Genomic DNA, 20,648 nt, shown 5'->3' with positions numbered 1-20,648 from the left:
CTCTATTACGTAACTACATCATGGTAGGCGTGGGGCGGTATCGACATTTTGTTACCGCGATTACCGTCTTCCCATTTACCGCCGGTATTGCGGTAATTACCGCACCCCCGTATCTATTAATTAAGGTTCGGCGATAAGCCAAAATATTGCAATCGTCTTCCCAAAAGTCGCCTCTCCACAGCCTGACTGCCCGAGTTATACTTCCCCGTACAGCACAGCAGGTTTGGCTTTGAAAGGAGCAGATCTACAAGCTCACAACACGTCGCATCCGCGACGCGTTCTGAGCTTTTAGATCTGCACTGTCGGGTTACCATAGTAACGGTAGCTACTTGGGCTTTTAAGACACAGACTGCTGTGTGTGAACAAACCAGAAGAGAGACGGAGACGGGTAATCAGATCGTGTACAGTGATTAACTCACGTCTGAAATCGCAGCGATTGAGTGCTGATATATACAGGTTTTAGTGACAAGACTTGACAGAAAAGGTTATAAAATCGGCGACGGGGCACAACGGGCGAGTCGGCGGCTCGGCGCGACGCGGTGGGAAAAGTAAAAGATAGTTTCATTTTCGCTTTTAGTCCACGCGGTCCGCGCTCCGCCTGTAATCCGTATGAATAAAAAACAAAATGCCACAAGGTACTACTGCCACAACACAAGGTATGTATTAACATACTTGTGTTGTGTGGATTACAGTCAGAGAAAGTTTACGCTTCTCCGTGCTCCCTACTACGAGGCTGCTGCTGTGTCTGTGTAGACTGTGTCTCCGAGTCGAGTGACGTATGTGGCTTCCAAACCATAGACGTTCCAAACCTGTGGTACGCGGCCCAGAGCAGAGCGGCATGGAGCGCATGCGGTCCTCGCCTCTCCCCCGTTTTAAAACTCGCTTGTTTTCAATAAAAAATAGACTATTTTGACCGCGGTAAGGACCCTGAGACCGCGGTAGGCCTCGGTATACCGCGGTACGGCGGTACGGCGGTTACCGCCCCCAACCCTACCTATCCAGGTATCAACAGGGTTCTACGAAAGTTCAACACTTCTTAAATCTCTGTAGAAAAGGGTGTGTGGAAAAGGTAGTTTCTAAGATAGAATATATTCTAATTTATTTTGGTTTAACTTTTCTCTTGCTCTGTTGAGTGATATAAAACTAATATAATATTTTTCAGATGCTGCTACAGTTTTTCAGAGCTCTTGTGCTATCCTGCACTAAATCATTGAATTGCCCCTGAACAAGATTTTATCATCCATTTGATTAATGCCTTTATCCTAACGCTTCCAATCAATGGAGGTTTTAATGGAATATGTATCTATAGTATTCTGTTATTTTAGGCAGACCTGCTCCCCCATTACTTTAGATTCTCTGTACAACCTTGGAATACTACAGGGTAGACTGTCATGAAACAAAAATGAGACCTATTTTAGTTCATCAACTAACTATTTATTCACTGGTCTAGTATCCTGGATACATATTATAATTTCTGCCTGAGTTTTTAAAGATAAGATAAAAGACTTGTTTTGTAACTCTGAGACCAGCAGCAAGATGGATATGAGGTAGCATCTTATGTACTGTATATACACACATACAGTATAATAAATAGAGACACTTATAAGCAGGAAAACGGTGACAGGGCAAACAGTGCTGTTGATTTTTTTTTCTTTTTTTTTTTTTTACAACAAATTAGGTTAGTTAAAACAATACAGTCTTCAGTGCTCTGTCCATATCAACAAAGAGAGGTTAAGGTTGCACCTACAGGTATACTTTTGGTATTCAACTTGGACAGCACTGAATCCACAAGATCAGTTCATGCCTCGCTCTGGCTGGCTTGTTTTCAATGCCAAACTTTATTGAGTTGTCAACTTGTTATGGTTCGCAGGTCCAAATTCCTTCAGTGTCATGGTATGCAACAGTTTTGATTGAATGCATATACAGTACATGACCTATATACCTGTATATTTGTACATACGTATCTGTCAAAAGATGTAAAAACCTTATTTACATTGTGGTCCGTTGAGTGCAAATGTAAGTGCAAACTGAGGGTCAGGATGAGAGTCTGGTTGTGATCTGTTAGTGATGATGACTTTAATATCATCATGATTAACAGAGGCAGTTTTGTTATTTTTGACATTATTGGCCAAAATCACCTTTGTCTTACAAAGGTTTACATTTTATGTTTCTGTGTTGCCAGGCAGAATTGTTATACAAACTTACTTTTAATTCTTTGGTCATATCTCCATGCATGTGTCTATTCAAACCTCAACAACAAAGGCCTTCTCAAGGCATCATCTGTGAATTCCTCAGACATCTGTTGTTTTTTGTTACTAGACTAATTCTGAAATCTACCTCTGAAAACATTTTGCTAGTATCTCGGTGCTCCAAGTCTTAGCTACCTTATTACATCCCAAACAAAATACTGTAAATGTTCTTTTCATGACTATTATTACTGTTATTTGAGGTATGCCTTATTTGTATGAATCAATTCTGATTAACATGAAGGAAATCTGTGCTATTGCAGCCATGACTTGTGATTATGAATGCAATACATTACAAGATTTCCAAGCATTTAGTGTTCATAGTAAATTAATTACTATACTTATTTATATGCAAATTCTTTAATAAACAAAACCTAAACACAGTTTATGCAGTTATGTCTTCAGTTATGTATTGGTTCCTTTTTTCCTTACTGTATGTTTATGTTTAAATGTTTCGCCAGTGTTTTGTTTGGTTCCTTCATCTCTTTCCGAGGTTTTTACATTCATGATCAAACCATTTGACATTATTTGACGTTATTTTGGGGTGCTTTTAAAAGCTTTTTGAGGACTTTTGGTTTCCACCTCCTTTTTGGGAGTAATAGTGGATGAGGAGTATTGTTTGAATTCTCAGGACAATCAGCTCATTTCTCAAAATAACCATTTTGCATACTTTATATTATAGCAGTATATACTTACCTCACAGATACTCTATAAATTGTATTTACTTCAAATTTGGTTTGTCAGAATAGCAACCAGGTCAAACTACAGGGAACCGTCCTTACCACTAGTCTCGAACTTCTAACCATTTTTAACATAAACATCCTGAGAACATTCTTCATCTTCATCTAAAAAAGTGTGCCAACCTCCCAGATCACTTCCAAGAATACTAACACACTAACTCCAATATCCATCAGACAGGCAAAACATCTACATGCCCTCAGATATTACACCACTAGGGGACAGTATTGTGTCACATACCGAGGGGTTACATTATGGAATGCCAATTTGGCTCACCCTCACTATCAGATGTTGTTATTATTATTACCCAAAAGAGTAGATTTGTTTCCTGAGAATATTCTTGCATGTGATTAAAGTCTGAGAATTCCAAAACGGAATGGTTGCCCAAGATAAGGGCTTATACATAATATTAATGACACCAGGGATCTCCATATATGGGCATAAAAGGGACAAGGTCAGGATGCAATTTATTTGCAAGTGTGACTCACATCATGGCAACCACACTTTCAATTTTCCAGAATTGCATCTTTCCAGAAAGTCTAGTGATGAATAAATCTGAATCAGAATCCTACATTGTGATATTTTAACCACAAGAACCCTGGCGTGAGAGAGATGAAAAAACCTGGATGAAATGTGCCAATCTCAACAGAAATCAACAGTAGACATTATATTTAGATATCCTACTGTATTTTTATTGAGTTGTTTGTTACATACTGGCAAGTAAATCACATGAATTATTTTCACAAGAAACAACATTTTTCATGATTTCAAAAACAAATGACACCATGTCTTCCCTTATATAGTAAGAAAGGTCCATGTTCCCACCATTCTGCATGACATTGACTTTCAGGACATTCCCATACTTCTAAAAGACCTCCTTGAGCTCAACGTGCACATTGCGAGGGATTCTTCTCACACCACCTGTCTTCTTTCATTATTTCCACACTGACCTCAGGGACCTGGGGCCTATATGTACAGGTGGAGGGCCTGTAGGTCTGTGCTGTTGTGGCCCCGTCATTCCAGTACGCAGTCCTCTTGTGTCGCATTCATTTGCTCCACAGCAGGGCGATGGCTTTGCAAACACCCACGTCATTGTAGTTGAAGTAGCAGAGGCCGGCAAAGGTGATGGAGGACAGGAGAAAGAGACCGATGTTGGCCATCCTGATCTTTGTGTCTCCATGAACATAATCAGTTAACACCTGGCCGATGCCCCAGTGTCCATGCAGAGTCAGAGCAGCGGCTAATGAGTAGTCGATGACGGGTGTGGGGTAAAAGTAAGCGACAGGCCCCAAAGCCAGCAACAAGATACTGACCCCTCGCTCTGCTGTCCAGTGTAATGAGGCAGCTTTGTTGTCAGAGTCCGTATAGAGAGTGCGTGAAGAATGGATCCTTGCTGTGAGGAGGTATGACGGTCTCTGTTGATATTGGTGTGTTACGGCTGCTAGTGGTCTGGTCAGGATACTGCTTCTGTAAAGAGGTGTAAGTCCTCTATGGCAGAGAGACGTCACCTTGATTACGCCCAACATGATGATGAAACTACCATTGTGGTCTCTGTTTGCTGAATCTTACTTTTATAGAATCATGGTAACATTGCATTACCATGGTAACGTCAACAACTCATCATCGTCACAGATGATGAGTTGTTGATGTTACCATGGTAACGCTATGTTACCATGATCGGTACCACCACCACTGGCTCAACTCACGCGAGATGGCGCTCAGAGGCCACTGAAAGGCCCCGCCCGTCCACTTGTCGATGCTATTGCTATGCAACGGTTTGTTGATTGTGTGGCATCAAAACAGAGCTCTGCCTATATAAGGTCAAGAGACGCCAAACAGACACAAGACAGATACACACGTAGTATAGAGAAAGACTTCACTAAACCGGTTGTGTTCTCAGTATCTGGCAGACATGGCATTGCTTTTAAGGACATTGACCCGACAGGGTGTCCGTCTCTCAAGGTCTCAGTACTGTGTAATACACAGGCATTCAGCCCAAATAGGAACCACAGCACAGGGGGAGATGATCAACTTTTGGGCCAAAAACAAAAGACTAAACAGACCCATGTCTCCCCATCTCACTATCTACAAGTGGTCCATCCCCATGGTGATGTCCATCACACACAGACTAACCGGTATTGGAATGAGTGGAGCTATTTCAGTCTTTGCAATGGCAGCGCTTGTATTACCAGGAAGTTACCCTTACTACCTCGACCTGGTCCACTCCAACTATTTGGGCTCCTATCTCATCAGCCTGACCAAATTTGGCATTGCCTTCCCGGTATCCTACCACACCTACAACGGCATCCGCCATCTGTGTTGGGACATGGCCAAAGGCTTGAAGATGCCCCATGTGTATCGTACCAGCTACATAGTCATATCTCTGTCAATCTTTACTTCCTTCGCCATTGCTTTCCTTTGAGCCTGTAGGAGATTGGGTTAGGAGAAGGCAAGGAGAGTTGCCTTGGTGGATGGAGAAGGAGGTCCAAACCAAAGATCAAAGAAAATTTAGAGGAAATATTTTTGCCTCTTGACTTCATGCGAGAGCTAAGCATGATCCAAGAATTAAATCGTGGACATTGAGATCTTCTGCATGGGATCTGCATGGCTCCCATATGGATTGGTCCTATTAATGTCTATAAGCTTAGATAACCGTTTACTCTACAGAATATGTTTTATTGATGTCTTATATATTATTGTATATTATAATATTTTTGTCTCAATGAATTGAAAACACAGGACCACAATGGAAAGAATACCTCAAGTATTCAGTCAGTGTGCGTGTGCATGTGTGTGTGTGTGTGTGTGTGTGTGTGTGTGTGTGTGTGCGTTTCACATCTGCTGTCTGCTAAGGATCCTGGGCTTTGATTGATTGATTTATTGAAGAATTTATTCGAAGTTTGCATAGGAAAGGGTACAGTTACTGTGTCATGACAGTATATGCTACAGCTCACTGGTACAAGGTCAACTAAAAGGATACGCCCAAGAAAGCACATGGGCGTATCCTAACCCTAACCCTTATTGAAATTGAGATCCTTTTTTAAACTCATAACACTGAATGACAGACAGATAAATCACAAATCACATCACATGGGAGCACCACATGATCTATTCAGAGCTACCAGCTCATCCAGCTATAGAGCCTAGAGGTGAGTCAGGTGACTGATTCTGGCATGCAGATATGACCTCTGTCCGCTGGCTAGATCATGTGATCTGCATGCCTGCAGCCCGTCTACCTCGACACTGTCGACAGGTCCTCAGACCAACTCCAATCAGGCCAGAGGTCTGCAGGAGGGCAACAAAAGCGCTACAAGGACCACGCGCACGCGAAGGTGCTGCTCATAAAATGCAACATAGCAATGGGAAGGATTGCAGCAGATCGAGACACCTGGCGCTCTTCGTTTGACAACGATGGACTGCCAGAAGCAAGTAAGTAAGTAAGTAAGTGTGTGTGTGTGTGTGTGTGTGTGTGTGTGTGTGTGTGTGTGTGTCTGAGTGAGAGAGAGCGCGCGCTGGCCCTGGTGCTGAAGACGGAACACATCGCTTTGCTTGTATTTTGTGGTTGTGGTAGAACTTCATAACGACCTTACTTGCCTTTGACCTTGAGTTACTTTGACCTGACTTTCCTTTGAAGTTGATAGTGCCCAATATTATGCAGCAGTGTGTAATTTTGCGATGATTATGTGCAGCAGTGTGCTGTAGTAATTGTTTTGTGTGGATTGGCCTGTCTTTAAGTGAATGCTTGTGATTGGTGCTCTTCTATTGATGTGTTTGGTGGATGTTCCTTTCTCTTCTGAATTTGGTCAGAACAGTGAAAGCTAGGAGAGAGAGCTCATATTTTTTTTACCACACGTGTACCACATGTAAACTGTAGTGTACCACGTATTCTTTTTGCCTTTACTTGAAGAGTCTACATTTACAACGTGTGTCATTATTTTGAGCTCAAAGATTTTTGGAAACATTAGACATTTAGTTAAAAAAAATCTCGCTTTGATTGGAAGATTTAAGAAGATTGTTTGGATTCTAAGAAAACTACCAGACAGTTTCTGGATATCTTTTGGAAGAATTCTTTGACACAACTCAATGGAAGACTTTCTTGGATGAAAAACAACAACTTTAAAAAGAAGGTAAAGAATAATACATCTGAGAACCCGTTAAAGCCACTTAGCCCCAGAGGTGAATTGATTCAAGCAATGCAGTGACTTTTTCGGGAGCGTGTCTCTGTTTGCAAACTAAACGGAAGACTCTGCGTGTTCAGAAATTGTTATGCATCTGGTCTGTAAGAGAAGTGTTAATTTTTGTTGCCTTGCATAGAATTTACGCTCTGTTTTTCTGACGTGATGGCTGAAGATAAAGAGAAAATGAACAGCTAAATGGAAGCTAAAAGAATGAGTAAGCGGTCAGCCAAGAGGGCTTTGGAGAATAAACTGGTAAAATGCATGAAGTTGAAAGTCTGATGAAGAGTGATGCTGCCAATCTGCAGACAGTGCAAGAGTTGGTGAACTATATCAACACTGTTTCAGACTTTCAAGATTTCAATGAGCAGAGACCTTCTGCCTAAAGAAGAAAAATATGCAGATGAAAGAAACTGGTTTGAACCTAAGATGCAGTTTAAAGACAAAGCAAAACAATGGGGATGCTTTATGTGTAAACAAATAAGATGATGAAGAGGAGGATGAGATGGGCCCTGATGATAGTGCATCACAATTGTCAACTGTTCAACTGTTCTTAAAAAGGGTTCAGTTGTTGAACTATCTGTCTTATCCACTCAGTTTGAGCTGCTGAAGAAGCAAATCTAGCTGCATTAGTTGAACATGCCTCATCTTTAAAGGAGAAACTTAAGCTTGAATTGAGGTAGCATGTGTGAAAGCAAAGTCAGGTAAAAGTAACTCAGGTCAAGGGCAAGTAAAGTCATTATGACATCATCTCGTTGAGGCTCTTACAGGGCTTAATTCTATTTTGTCCACTTAATGTAAATGACTGTGTCCAGTGACGTTTAAGTCGGTGACATTGTTGGCTATATTAATCTTATTGTACTGCCATACAAGCAGTCATCATCATGAAGGATAATTTGACCTCCTCAGTTAAAAAAAATATAATGCTTTATGTAAAACTCCATACATGGATACAGCTGACTCATCGTGACATCAGTGGTACTCACTTAGTTTGCATGTATGGCTCCTCGTTAGCTCGTTATTTAGACCACAATCTATTTCCACCTGTTCTTTTGACATTTCTTCCTCCTCTTCTTCATCGTTTCTTCCAGGTGAACTTCTTGCGTGCTCCAGCCTGCCCAGGCTTCTTCCTCTCTCTCACCCTGGGGTCCGGAGTCAACAGCCCAGCTTGTCTCATGATCTCCATGTCGCCCTCAGACTGGAAGCTGAGCAGACAGCGGGAGATGGCCAGACGCACTGCCCCCGCCTGGCTGGAGTGGCCGCCTCCGCTCACCATGCAGTCCAGGTCAAAGCGGCCCAGTACGCCCATGAACTGCAGAGGAAACATCAGCTGCTCCCTGTCCTGCAGGACAGGGAAGTAATGAAGGTAATCCTGACTGTTGACGGTGAAGCGTCCAGAGCCGCTGTCTCTCATCACCACCGAGCTGTTAGATGACTTCCTCCTCCCTTCTGCCGCACTGAAGGCCACTCCCTTGTCATCCCTCTCTAGGGGCGGGATGAGCTGCTTGCTGGACTGGACCTCCAGCTGCCGCCGATAGCGCAGGATGAACTCTTCTTCGTTGGTGCAGTAGGGCATGGACAGCATCCCCTCCATCAGCTGGATGAAGCGTGCAGCGTCATGGTCAGAGATGGACTCCACTATCAGGTCAGCTAGCTCTTCCTTTATCAACCACCTGCTGCTTCCTAGAGCAATCTGCTTGGTATCCAGAGAGAAAAGTCCCTTTGCCTTGAGACGATCTTGGTGCTTCTCGATGTTCAAGACTTTACTGTATGTCTCATGCATCAGAGAGAAGTAGGACTGTTTGACCGCGTAGAAGAGGAAGTGGAAGGGCCGACCGTCTGCTCCCCACTGCACAGCTCTCTGCTTTGGAAATATCCCATCTGGATGCTTCATTACAGGCCTGGCCTTCTTTTGAAACAAGCTGGAGGGGAAGAGGTAGGTGATGGACCTATCAATGTCCTCCTGAGTGAAGTTCTCTGGATCTTCTCCCATCATGTTGGCCAGGTGGCGTTTCCCAATGTTGAATTCCTCCACTTGCTTCTGGACAAACTCTGCTGTGAACTTCTCTGGTCCTGCTGCAGCCAGGTTCTTCCTGTGGAGGGCTGAGCTCACACATATCTGCCTGCTCAGGACCTGTCGGGTTAAATGCGATGATACTGCGTTAATATTTGTGCAACAATGTCCCCATCTCCACAGCAGAGAGCTCATGGTGGGTCCACTGGAGGCAGCCATCTTTGTTAAACAGTTTTAATTCCTCTCTGGCAGATGTTTACTTGATTATGCCCACCATGATAATGAAACAACCAAGGTCACTATGTGGGGCCATTACACAGATCTAATTGCTGATGTGTTGTGATGTCACCAGCCGTGTTCAAAATCAGAACATGACTTTGACAGTAATGTCTGACCCTGCAAATAAAACTAACAGAGGTGTGTACAGAGACACCAGGTAACACTGGACCAGCACCACGGCAGTTCCTGGCATCCAGGCAACATATCCTCCCAGTATTGTTTTATCAGAGGCCCACCCTGAAAAATATGTCTTTAAAAATGCATGTTACACATAAAACCATCATACAAGTAGATTCATTTTACTTTCAACCCGGTGTCCAATAAAGCCAAAATAGGGTCTGGAAGTTGAAAGTGGTAAAGAATGACAAGAACCAGTAATGGATTAATGAACACATCCGTGAATCACGTAAGTATTCCCAAAATGGGTCCTTACTTGTGCCCAGTCCTCTAGTTTACCATTAATTTGCTATACAAATGCCCACGTCATTGTAATTAAAGTAGCACTGCCGAGGAAGAGAGTAAAGAGACCGATGTTTTCCCTCTTAATCTTTGTTTAATCTGTTAACAACTTGGCCAATATCTCAGTGTCCATGCAGAGTGTGAGCAGCAGCCAACACTTTGTCCATGACAGGTGCATAGGGTAAAAACAAGCCAGCAACAAAATGCTCTCCCCACTCTCTGCTGTTCAGTGCAAAGAGGCAGCGTTGGATTCAGTCTGCATATAGAGCCTGTGAAGATCGATCTTTTCTGTCTTGATCTTGACAGGTTATGGCTAGTGGTCTGGTCAGGAGACAATGTTTTAACTCTGGTAATTAATGTGTTATTAAGTAGTAGAGGCCAGGAGAAGTGATTGATGTTGGCCATCTTGAGCTTTGTCTTCATGAACCTAATCTGTTAAAACATGGCTGATATCTTGTGTCCATGCAGGGTGACAAGTTGGCCATGACCATGACGGGTGTGGGGTAAAAGTGAGCCACAGGCCCCATGTGCCAGCATCAACATACTCACCACTCACTCTGCTGTCCAGTGTAATGGAGCCAGTGACTGCATATAGAGCCCTGTGATGCATGCGTAGTTGTCCAGTCCAGCAGTAGTACGTAGTTGCCCCTGTAAAACTTAAGTCCTCTGTGGCAGAAATAAGATAACCTGAAACCAACCATGATGATGAAACGACAAACGGCAAAACACAACTGCTGGGTGGTTGTACAAAGATCTCAGTTTGGCAGGCAGGATGTGCTCACCTTTATCCAGCATAGGACCCTCTCAATGCAGCCATGGTTTTCCGTAGCAATAGCAGCTAGCTAATAGACTGCAGTAGATAAAAATTGAGCCAAGGTATGGCAGCTGCCATACTTATTTCCCCCTCAACACGTAATATGTTTATAAGAATTTAAGAAAAGTAATATATATTTATAACAATGTAAGAATGGATGTAAATACATTAAATATAATACATATGGTTCATAGGCCATGAACAAGCAGAAACTAGTTTGTGTTTAAAGGATAACACATTTTAAATGCAATCCACATTGCCCCTGCTGCCTATCCCTTAAAATCCCTTAAAAGGATGGGACATATCCCCCTCCCAGTGGCCAGTCCTCTTAAATCGATCCAACATTAATGAGACTTACACCTACTGTGAATCACTGAAATGTGTCCACTCAATTGCTCTATAGCAGGGCGACCACTGGAGGAAGCTATTAGGAAAAATTATATCTACTGTATATATAATGTATTTATATAAGTTTCAAAAACTGAATATAAGCATCAACATACTCACCACTCACTCTGCTGTCCAGTGTAATGCTTTAGTTTGGAGCCAGTGTCCGCATAGAGCTTGTGAAGCATGGATCCTTGCTGTGAGGTAGTACAATAGTTGCCCCTGCAAAACCTTAGTCCTCTGTGGCAGAAAGAAGATGACCTGAAACCATCCATGATGATGAAACGACAAACGGCAAAACACAACTGCTGGGTGGTTGTACAAAGATCTGTTTGGCAGGCATAATGTGCTCACCTTTATCCAGTAGAGGACGCTCTCAAGCTGTCCAGTGTAATGCTTTAGTTTGGAGCCAGTGTCCCATAGAGCCTGTGATGCATAGATCCTTGCTGTGAGGTAGTACAATAGTTGCCCCTGTAAAACCTAAGTCCTCTGTGGCAGAAAGAAGATGACCTGAAACCATCCATGATGATGAAACGACAAATGGCAAAACACAAGTGCTGGGTGATTGTACAAAGATCTGTTTGGCAGGCAGGATGTGCTCACCTTTATCCAGAATAGGACCCTCTCAATGCAGCAATGGTTTACTGTAGCAATAGCAGCTAGCTAATAGACTACAGTAGTTAAAATTTAGCCAAGGTATGGCAGCTGCCATACATATTTCCCCCCTCAAAACTAGGACATCCCCCTCCCAGTGGCCAGTCCTCTTAAATCGATCAACTTTAAAGGTGACTAGGACATCCCCCTCCCAGTGCCCAGTTCTCTAGAGTGGCCACTCATTTGCTCTATAGCAAGGCGACCACTGGAGGAAGCTCTTAGGTTTCAAAAACTGTATATATTTTTACTCCAATATCACAATGTCCATGCATAGTGAGCACTGTGACGGGCGTGGGGTAAAAGTAAGCCACAGGGCCATCAACAAAATGTTCTACCCATTCTCTAGTCGTATCCTTGCCCTCTTGACCTTGATGATAGGATAGTGGTCTGGTCAGGAGACTGCTTCTGTAAAACAGAAGTTTAAATACAGATCTCATTTCTCATGTGTTGTGATGTCAACTGCCATATTACTGAGTGACAGTAAAGGCCTGTCCAACTTTGTCGGTAAGGTTAAGGGCAAGTGGGCAGGCGTTAGAGTCAACCCCTGTGATGCATGGATCCTTGCTGTGAGGTAGTACGTAGTTGTCCAGTCCAGCAAAACTCTGCCCCTGGATCCTTGCTGTGAGGTAGTAGGTAGTTGTCCAGTCCAGCAAAACTCTGCCCCTGTAAAACCTAAGTCCTCTGTGGCAGAAAGAAGATAACCTGAGGCTGAAACCAACCATGATGATGAAACAACATACGTCAAAACACAACTGCTGGGTGGTTGTACAAAGATCTCAGTTTGGCAGGCAGGATGTGCTCACCTTTATCCAGAATAGGACCCTCTCAATGCAGCCATGGTTTTCCGTAGCAATAGCAGCTAGCTAATAGTCTACAGTAGATAAAAATTGAGCCGCCATACCTATTTCCCCCTCAACAGGTAATATGTTTATAAGAATTTAAGAAAAGTAATATATTTATAACAATGTAAGAATGTATGTTAATCAATTAAATATAATACATATGGTTCATAGGCCATGAACAAGCAGAAACTAGTTTGTGTTTAAAGGATAACACATTTTAAATGCAATCCACATTGCCCCTGCTGCCTATCCCTTAAAATCCCTTAAAAGGATGGGACATATCCCCCTCCCAGTGGCCAGTCCTCTTAAATCGATCCAACATTAATGAGACTTACACCTACTGTGAATCACTGAAATGTGGCCACTCAATTGCTCTATAGCAGGGCGACCACTGGAGGAAGCTATTAGGAAAAATTATATCTACTGTATATATAATGTATTTATATAAGTTTCAAAAACTGAATATAAGCATCAACATACTCACCACTCACTCTGCTGTCCAGTGTGATGCTTTGGAGCCAGAGTCGGCATATAGAGCCTGGCAGGCAGGATGTGCTCACCTTTATCTAGAATAGGACCCTCTCAATGCAGCCATGGTTTTCCGTAGCAATAGCAGCTAGCTAATAGACTACAGTAGATAGAAATTGAGCCAAGGTATGGCAGCTGCTGTCCAGTGTGATGCTTTGGAGCCAGAGTCAGCATATAGAGCCTGGCAGGCAGGATGTGCTCACCTTTATCTAGAATAGGACCCTCTCAATGCAGCCATGGTTTTCCGTAGCAATAACAGCTAGCTAATAGACTACAGTAGATAAAAATTGAGCCAAGGTATGGCAGCTGCCATACCTATTTCCCCCTCAACATGTTATATGTTTATAAGAATTTAAGAAAAGTAATATATTTATAACAATGTAAGAATGTATGCAAATAAATTAAATATAATACATATGGTTCATAACTTCATAGGCCATGAACAAGCAGAAACTAGTTTGTGTTTAAAGGATAACACATTTTAAATGCAATCCACATTGCCCCTGCTGCCTATCCCTTAAAATCCCGTAAAAGGATGGGAAATATTCCCCTCCCAGTGGCCAGTCCTCTTAAATCGATCCAACATTAATGAGACTTACACCTAGAATCACTGAAATGTGGCCACTCAATTGCTCTATAGCAGGGCAACCACTGGAGGAAGCTATTAGGAAAAATTCTATCTACTGTATATATAATGTATTTATATAAGTTTCAAAAACTGAATATAAGCATCAACATACTCACCACTCACTCTGCTGTCCAGTGTGATGCTTTGGAGCCAGAGTCGGCATATAGAGCCTGGCAGGCAGGATGTGCTCACCTTTATCTAGAATAGGACCCTCTCAATGCAGCCATGGTTTTCCGTAGCAATAGCAGCTAGCTAATAGACTACAGTAGATAAGAATTGAGCCAAGGTATGGCAGCTGCTGTCCAGTGTGATGCTTTGGAGCCAGAGTCAGCATATAGAGCCTGGCAGGCAGGATGTGCTCACCTTTATCTAGAATAGGACCCTCTCAATGCAGCCATGGTTTTCCGTAGCAATAACAGCTAGCTAATAGACTACAGTAGATACAAATTGAGCCAAGGTATGGCAGCTGCCATACCTATTTCCCCCTCAACATGTTATATTTTATAAGAATTTAAGAAAAGTAATATATTTATAACAATGTAAGAATGTATGCAAATAAATTAAATATAATACATATGGTTCATAACTTCATAGGCCATGAACAAGCAGAAACTAGTTTGTGTTTAAAGGATAACACATTTTAAATGCAATCCACATTGCCCCTGCTGCCTATCCCTTAAAATCCCGTAAAAGGATGGGAAATATTCCCCTCCCAGTGGCCAGTCCTCTTAAATCGATCCAACATTAATGAGACTTACACCTAGAATCACTGAAATGTGGCCACTCAATTGCTCTATAGCAGGGCAACCACTGGAGGAAGCTATTAGGAAAAATTCTATCTACTGTATATATAATGTATTTATATAAGTTTCAAAAACTGAATATAAGCATCAACATACTCACCACTCACTTTGCTGTCCAGTGTGATGCTTTGGAGCCAGAGTCGGCATATAGAGCCTGGCAGGCAGGATGTGCTCACCTTTATCTAGAATAGGACCCTCTCAATGCAGCCATGGTTTTCCGTAGCAATAGCAGCTAGCTAATAGACTACAGTAGATAAAAATTGAGCCAAGGTATGGCAGCTGCTGTCCAGTGTGATGCTTTGGAGCCAGAGTCAGCATATAGAGCCTGGCAGGCAGGATGTGCTCACCTTTATCTAGAATAGGACCCTCTCAATGCAGCCATGGTTTTCCGTAGCAATAACAGCTAGCTAATAGACTACAGTAGATACAAATTGAGCCAAGGTATGGCAGCTGCCATACCTATTTCCCCCTCAACATGTTATATGTTTATAAGAATTTAAGAAAAGTAATATATTTATAACAATGTAAGAATGTATGCAAATAAATTAAATATAATACATATGGTTCATAACTTCATAGGCCATGAACAAGCAGAAACTAGTTTGTGTTTAAAGGATAACACATTTTAAATGCAATCCACATTGCCCCTGCTGCCTATCCCTTAAAATCCCGTAAAAGGATGGGAAATATTCCCCTCCCAGTGGCCAGTCCTCTTAAATCGATCCAACATTAATGAGACTTACACCTAGAATCACTGAAATGTGGCCACTCAATTGCTCTATAGCAGGGCAACCACTGGAGGAAGCTATTAGGAAAAATTCTATCTACTGTATATATAATGTATTTATATAAGTTTCAAAAACTGAATATAAGCATCAACATACTCACCACTCACTCTGCTGTCCAGTGTGATGCTTTGGAGCCAGAGTCGGCATATAGAGCCTGGCAGGCAGGATGTGCTCACCTTTATCTAGAATAGGACCCTCTCAATGCAGCCATGGTTTTCCGTAGCAATAGCAGCTAGCTAATAGACTACAGTAGATAAAAATTGAGCCAAGGTATGGCAGCTGCTGTCCAGTGTGATGCTTTGGAGCCAGAGTCAGCATATAGAGCCTGGCAGGCAGGATGTGCTCACCTTTATCTAGAATAGGACCCTCTCAATGCAGCCATGGTTTTCCGTAGCAATAACAGCTAGCTAATAGACTACAGTAGATACAAATTGAGCCAAGGTATGGCAGCTGCCATACCTATTTCCCCCTCAACATGTTATATGTTTATAAGAATTTAAGAAAAGTAATATATTTATAACAATGTAAGAATGTATGCAAATAAATTAAATATAATACATATGGTTCATAACTTCATAGGCCATGAACAAGCAGAAACTAGTTTGTGTTTAAAGGATAACACATTTTAAATGCAATCCACATTGCCCCTGCTGCCTATCCCTTAAAATCCCGTAAAAGGATGGGAAATATTCCCCTCCCAGTGGCCAGTCCTCTTAAATCGATCCAACATTAATGAGACTTACACCTAGAATCACTGAAATGTGGCCACTCAATTGCTCTATAGCAGGGCAACCACTGGAGGAAGCTATTAGGAAAAATTCTATCTACTGTATATATAATGTATTTATATAAGTTTCAAAAACTGAATATAAGCATCAACATACTCACCACTCACTCTGCTGTCCAGTGTGATGCTTTGGAGCCAGAGTCGGCATATAGAGCCTGGCAGGCAGGATGTGCTCACCTTTATCTAGAATAGGACCCTCTCAATGCAGCCATGGTTTTCCGTAGCAATAGCAGCTAGCTAATAGACTACAGTAGATACAAATTGAGCCAAGGTATGGCAGCTGCTGTCCAGTGTGATGCTTTGGAGCCAGAGTCAGCATATAGAGCCTGGCAGGCAGGATGTGCTCACCTTTATCTAGAATAGGACCCTCTCAATGCAGCCATGGTTTTCCGTAGCAATAACAGCTAGCTAATAGACTACAGTAGATACAAATTGAGCCAAGGTATGGCAGCTGCCATACCTATTTCCCCCTCAACATGTTATATGTTTATAAGAATTTAAGAAAAGTAATATATTTATAACAATGTAAGAATGTATGCAAATAAATTAAATATAATACATATGGTTCATAACTTCATAGGCCATGAACAAGCAGAAACTAGTTTGTGTTTAAAGGATAACACATTTTAAATGCAATCCACATTGCCCCTGCTGCCTATCCCTTAAAGTCCCGTAAAAGGATGGGAAATATTCCCCTCCCAGTGGCCAGTCCTCTTAAATCGATCCAACATTAATGACTCTTACACCTAGGCTGTGAATCTCTGAAATGTGGCCACTCATTTGCTCTATAGCAGGGTGACCACTGGAGGAAGCTATTAGGAAAAATTCTATCTACTGTATATATAATGTATTTATATAAGCTTCAAAAACTGAATATAAGCATCAACATACTCACCACTCACTCTGCTGTCTAGTGTAGTGCTTTAGTTTGGAGCCAGTGTCCGCATAGAGCTTGTGAAGCATGGATCCTTGCTGTGAGGTAGTACAATAGTTGCCCCTGCAAAACCTTAGTCCTCTGTGGCAGAAAGAAGATGACCTGAAACCATCCATGATGATGAAACGACAAACGGCAAAACACAACTGCTGGGTGGTTGTACAAAGATCTGTTTGGCAGGCATAATGTGCTCACCTTTATCCAGTAGAGGACGCTCTCAAGCTGTCCAGTGTAATGCTTTAGTTTGGAGCCAGTGTCCCATAGAGCCTGTGATGCATAGATCCTTGCTGTGAGGTAGTACAATAGTTGCCCCTGTAAAACCTAAGTCCTCTGTGGCAGAAAGAAGATGACCTGAAACCATCCATGATGATGAAACGACAAATGGCAAAACACAAGTGCTGGGTGATTGTACAAAGATCTGTTTGGCAGGCAGGATGTGCTCACCTTTATCCAGAATAGGACCCTCTCAATGCAGCAATGGTTTACTGTAGCAATAGCAGCTAGCTAATAGACTACAGTAGTTAAAATTTAGCCAAGGTATGGCAGCTGCCATACATATTTCCCCCCTCAAAACTAGGACATCCCCCTCCCAGTGGCCAGTCCTCTTAAATCGATCAACTTTAAAGGTGACTAGGACATCCCCCTCCCAGTGCCCAGTTCTCTAGAGTGGCCACTCATTTGCTCTATAGCAAGGCGACCACTGGAGGAAGCTCTTAGGTTTCAAAAACTGTATATATTTTTACTCCAATATCACAATGTCCATGCATAGTGAGCACTGTGACGGGCGTGGGGTAAAAGTAAGCCACAGGGCCATCAACAAAATGTTCTACCCATTCTCTAGTCGTATCCTTGCCCTCTTGACCTTGATGATAGGACAGTGGTCTGGTCAGGAGACTGCTTCTGTAAAACAGAAGTTTAAATACAGATCTCATTTCTCATGTGTTGTGATGTCAACTGCCATATTACTGAGTGACAGTAAAGGCCTGTCCAACTTTGTCGGTAAGGTTAAGGGCAAGTGGGCAGGCGTTAGAGTCAACCCCTGTGATGCATGGATCCTTGCTGTGAGGTAGTACGTAGTTGTCCAGTCCAGCAAAACTCTGCCCCTGGATCCTTGCTGTGAGGTAGTAGGTAGTTGTCCAGTCCAGCAAAACTCTGCCCCTGTAAAACCTAAGTCCTCTGTGGCAGAAAGAAGATAACCTGAGGCTGAAACCAACCATGATGATGAAACAACATACGTCAAAACACAACTGCTGGGTGGTTGTACAAAGATCTCAGTTTGGCAGGCAGGATGTGCTCACCTTTATCCAGAATAGGACCCTCTCAATGCAGCCATGGTTTTCCGTAGCAATAGCAGCTAGCTAATAGTCTACAGTAGATAAAAATTGAGCCGCCATACCTATTTCCCCCTCAACAGGTAATATGTTTATAAGAATTTAAGAAAAGTAATATATTTATAACAATGTAAGAATGTATGTTAATCAATTAAATATAATACATATGGTTCATAGCCCATGAACAAGCAGAAACTAGTTTGTGTTTAAAGGATAACACATTTTAAATGCAATCCACATTGCTCCTGCTGCCTATCCCTTAAAATCCCTTAAAAGGATGGGAAATATTCCCCTCCCAGTGGCCAGTCCTCTTAAATCGATCCAACATTAATGAGACTTACACCTAGAATCACTGAAATGTGGCCACTCAATTGCTCTATAGCAGGGCAACCACTGGAGGAAGCTATTAGGAAAAATTCTATCTACTGTATATATAATGTATTTATATAAGCATCAACATACTCACCACACACTCTGCTGTCCAGTGTGATGCTTTGGAGCCAGAGTCGGCATATAGAGCCTGGCAGGCAGGATGTGCTCACCTTTATCTAGAATAGGACCCTCTCAATGCAGCCATGGTTTTCCGTAGCAATAGCAGCTAGCTAATAGACTACAGTAGATAAAAATTGAGCCAAGGTATGGCAGCTGCTGTCCAGTGTGATGCTTTGGAGCCAGAGTCAGCATATAGAGCCTGGCAGGCAGGATGTGCTCACCTTTATCTAGAATAGGACCCTCTCAATGCAGCCATGGTTTTCCGTAGCAATAACAGCTAGCTAATAGACTACAGTAGATAAAAATTGAGCCAAGGTATGGCAGCTGCCATACCTATTTCCCCCTCAACATGTTATATGTTTATAAGAATTTAAGAAAAGTAATATATTTATAACAATGTAAGAATGTATGCAAATAAATTAAATATAATACATATGGTTCATAACTTCATAGGCCATGAACAAGCAGAAACTAGTTTGTGTTTAAAGGATAACACATTTTAAATGCAATCCACATTGCCCCTGCTGCCTATCCCTTAAAATCCCGTAAAAGGATGGGAAATATTCCCCTCCCAGTGGCCAGTCCTCTTAAATCGATCCAACATTAATGAGACTTACACCTAGAATCACTGAAATGTGGCCACTCAATTGCTCTATAGCAGGGCAACCACTGGAGGAAGCTATTAGGAAAAATTCTATCTACTGTATATATAATGTATTTATATAAGTTTCAAAAACTGAATATAAGCATCAACATACTCACCACTCACTCTGCTGTCCAGTGTGATGCTTTGGAGCCAGAGTCGGCATATAGAGCCTGGCAGGCAGGATGTGCTCACCTTTATCTAGAATAGGACCCTCTCAATGCAGCCATGGTTTTCCGTAGCAATAGCAGCTAGCTAATAGACTACAGTAGATAAACATTGAGCCAAGGTATGGCAGCTGCTGTCCAGTGTGATGCTTTGGAGCCAGAGTCAGCATATAGAGCCTGGCAGGCAGGATGTGCTCACCTTTATCTAGAATAGGACCCTCTCAATGCAGCCATGGTTTTCCGTAGCAATAACAGCTAGCTAATAGACTACAGTAGATACAAATTGAGCCAAGGTATGGCAGCTGCCATACCTATTTCCCCCTCAACATGTTATATGTTTATAAGAATTTAAGAAAAGTAATATATTTATAACAATGTAAGAATGTATGCAAATAAATTAAATATAATACATATGGTTCATAACTTCATAGGCCATGAACAAGCAGAAACTAGTTTGTGTTTAAAGGATAACACATTTTAAATGCAATCCACATTGCCCCTGCTGCCTATCCCTTAAAATCCCGTAAAAGGATGGGAAATATTCCCCTCCCAGTGGCCAGTCCTCTTAAATCGATCCAACATTAATGAGACTTACACCTAGAATCACTGAAATGTGGCCACTCAATTGCTCTATAGCAGGGCAACCACTGGAGGAAGCTATTAGGAAAAATTCTATCTACTGTATATATAATGTATTTATATAAGTTTCAAAAACTGAATATAAGCATCAACATACTCACCACTCACTCTGCTGTCCAGTGTGATGCTTTGGAGCCAGAGTCGGCATATAGAGCCTGGCAGGCAGGATGTGCTCACCTTTATCTAGAATAGGACCCTCTCAATGCAGCCATGGTTTTCCGTAGCAATAGCAGCTAGCTAATAGACTACAGTAGATACAAATTGAGCCAAGGTATGGCAGCTGCTGTCCAGTGTGATGCT

At 42.2% G+C, this 20,648-nt stretch overlaps 3 protein-coding genes across 3 annotated transcripts; 1 reads left to right on the top strand and 2 right to left on the bottom strand.

The window, feature by feature from the left end:
- Positions 1-4,030: 4,030 nt before the first annotated feature.
- On the bottom strand, positions 4,031-4,510 carry LOC308306047 (succinate dehydrogenase [ubiquinone] cytochrome b small subunit B, mitochondrial-like; the record flags this gene model as incomplete). Its single annotated transcript, XM_080750948.1, has 1 exon — positions 4,031-4,510. One exon carries the CDS (start codon positions 4,508-4,510, stop codon positions 4,031-4,033), a length of 480 nt encoding a protein of 159 aa, XP_080607074.1.
- Positions 4,511-4,896: 386 nt separating this feature from the next.
- Positions 4,897-5,406, top strand: LOC308305421 (succinate dehydrogenase cytochrome b560 subunit, mitochondrial-like; the record flags this gene model as incomplete). Its single annotated transcript, XM_080750223.1, has 1 exon — positions 4,897-5,406. The coding sequence occupies one exon, from the start codon at positions 4,897-4,899 to the stop codon at positions 5,404-5,406; it is 510 nt and encodes a 169-aa protein (XP_080606349.1).
- A 2,828-nt stretch (positions 5,407-8,234) lies between these two features.
- LOC308305378 (small ribosomal subunit protein uS9m-like) lies at positions 8,235-9,392 on the bottom strand (the record flags this gene model as incomplete). Its single annotated transcript, XM_080750163.1, has 1 exon — positions 8,235-9,392. One exon carries the CDS (start codon positions 9,390-9,392, stop codon positions 8,235-8,237), a length of 1,158 nt encoding a protein of 385 aa, XP_080606289.1.
- Between the last annotated feature and the right edge of the window lie 11,256 nt (positions 9,393-20,648).

Source organism: Nannobrachium achirus, assembly GCF_963921795.1.
Source record: "Nannobrachium achirus genome assembly, chromosome: 20".
Taxonomy (NCBI): domain Eukaryota; kingdom Metazoa; phylum Chordata; class Actinopteri; order Myctophiformes; family Myctophidae; genus Nannobrachium; species Nannobrachium achirus.
Note: the sequence above shows the minus strand (reverse complement) of the source record. Positions and strands in the feature narration are given on the sequence as shown.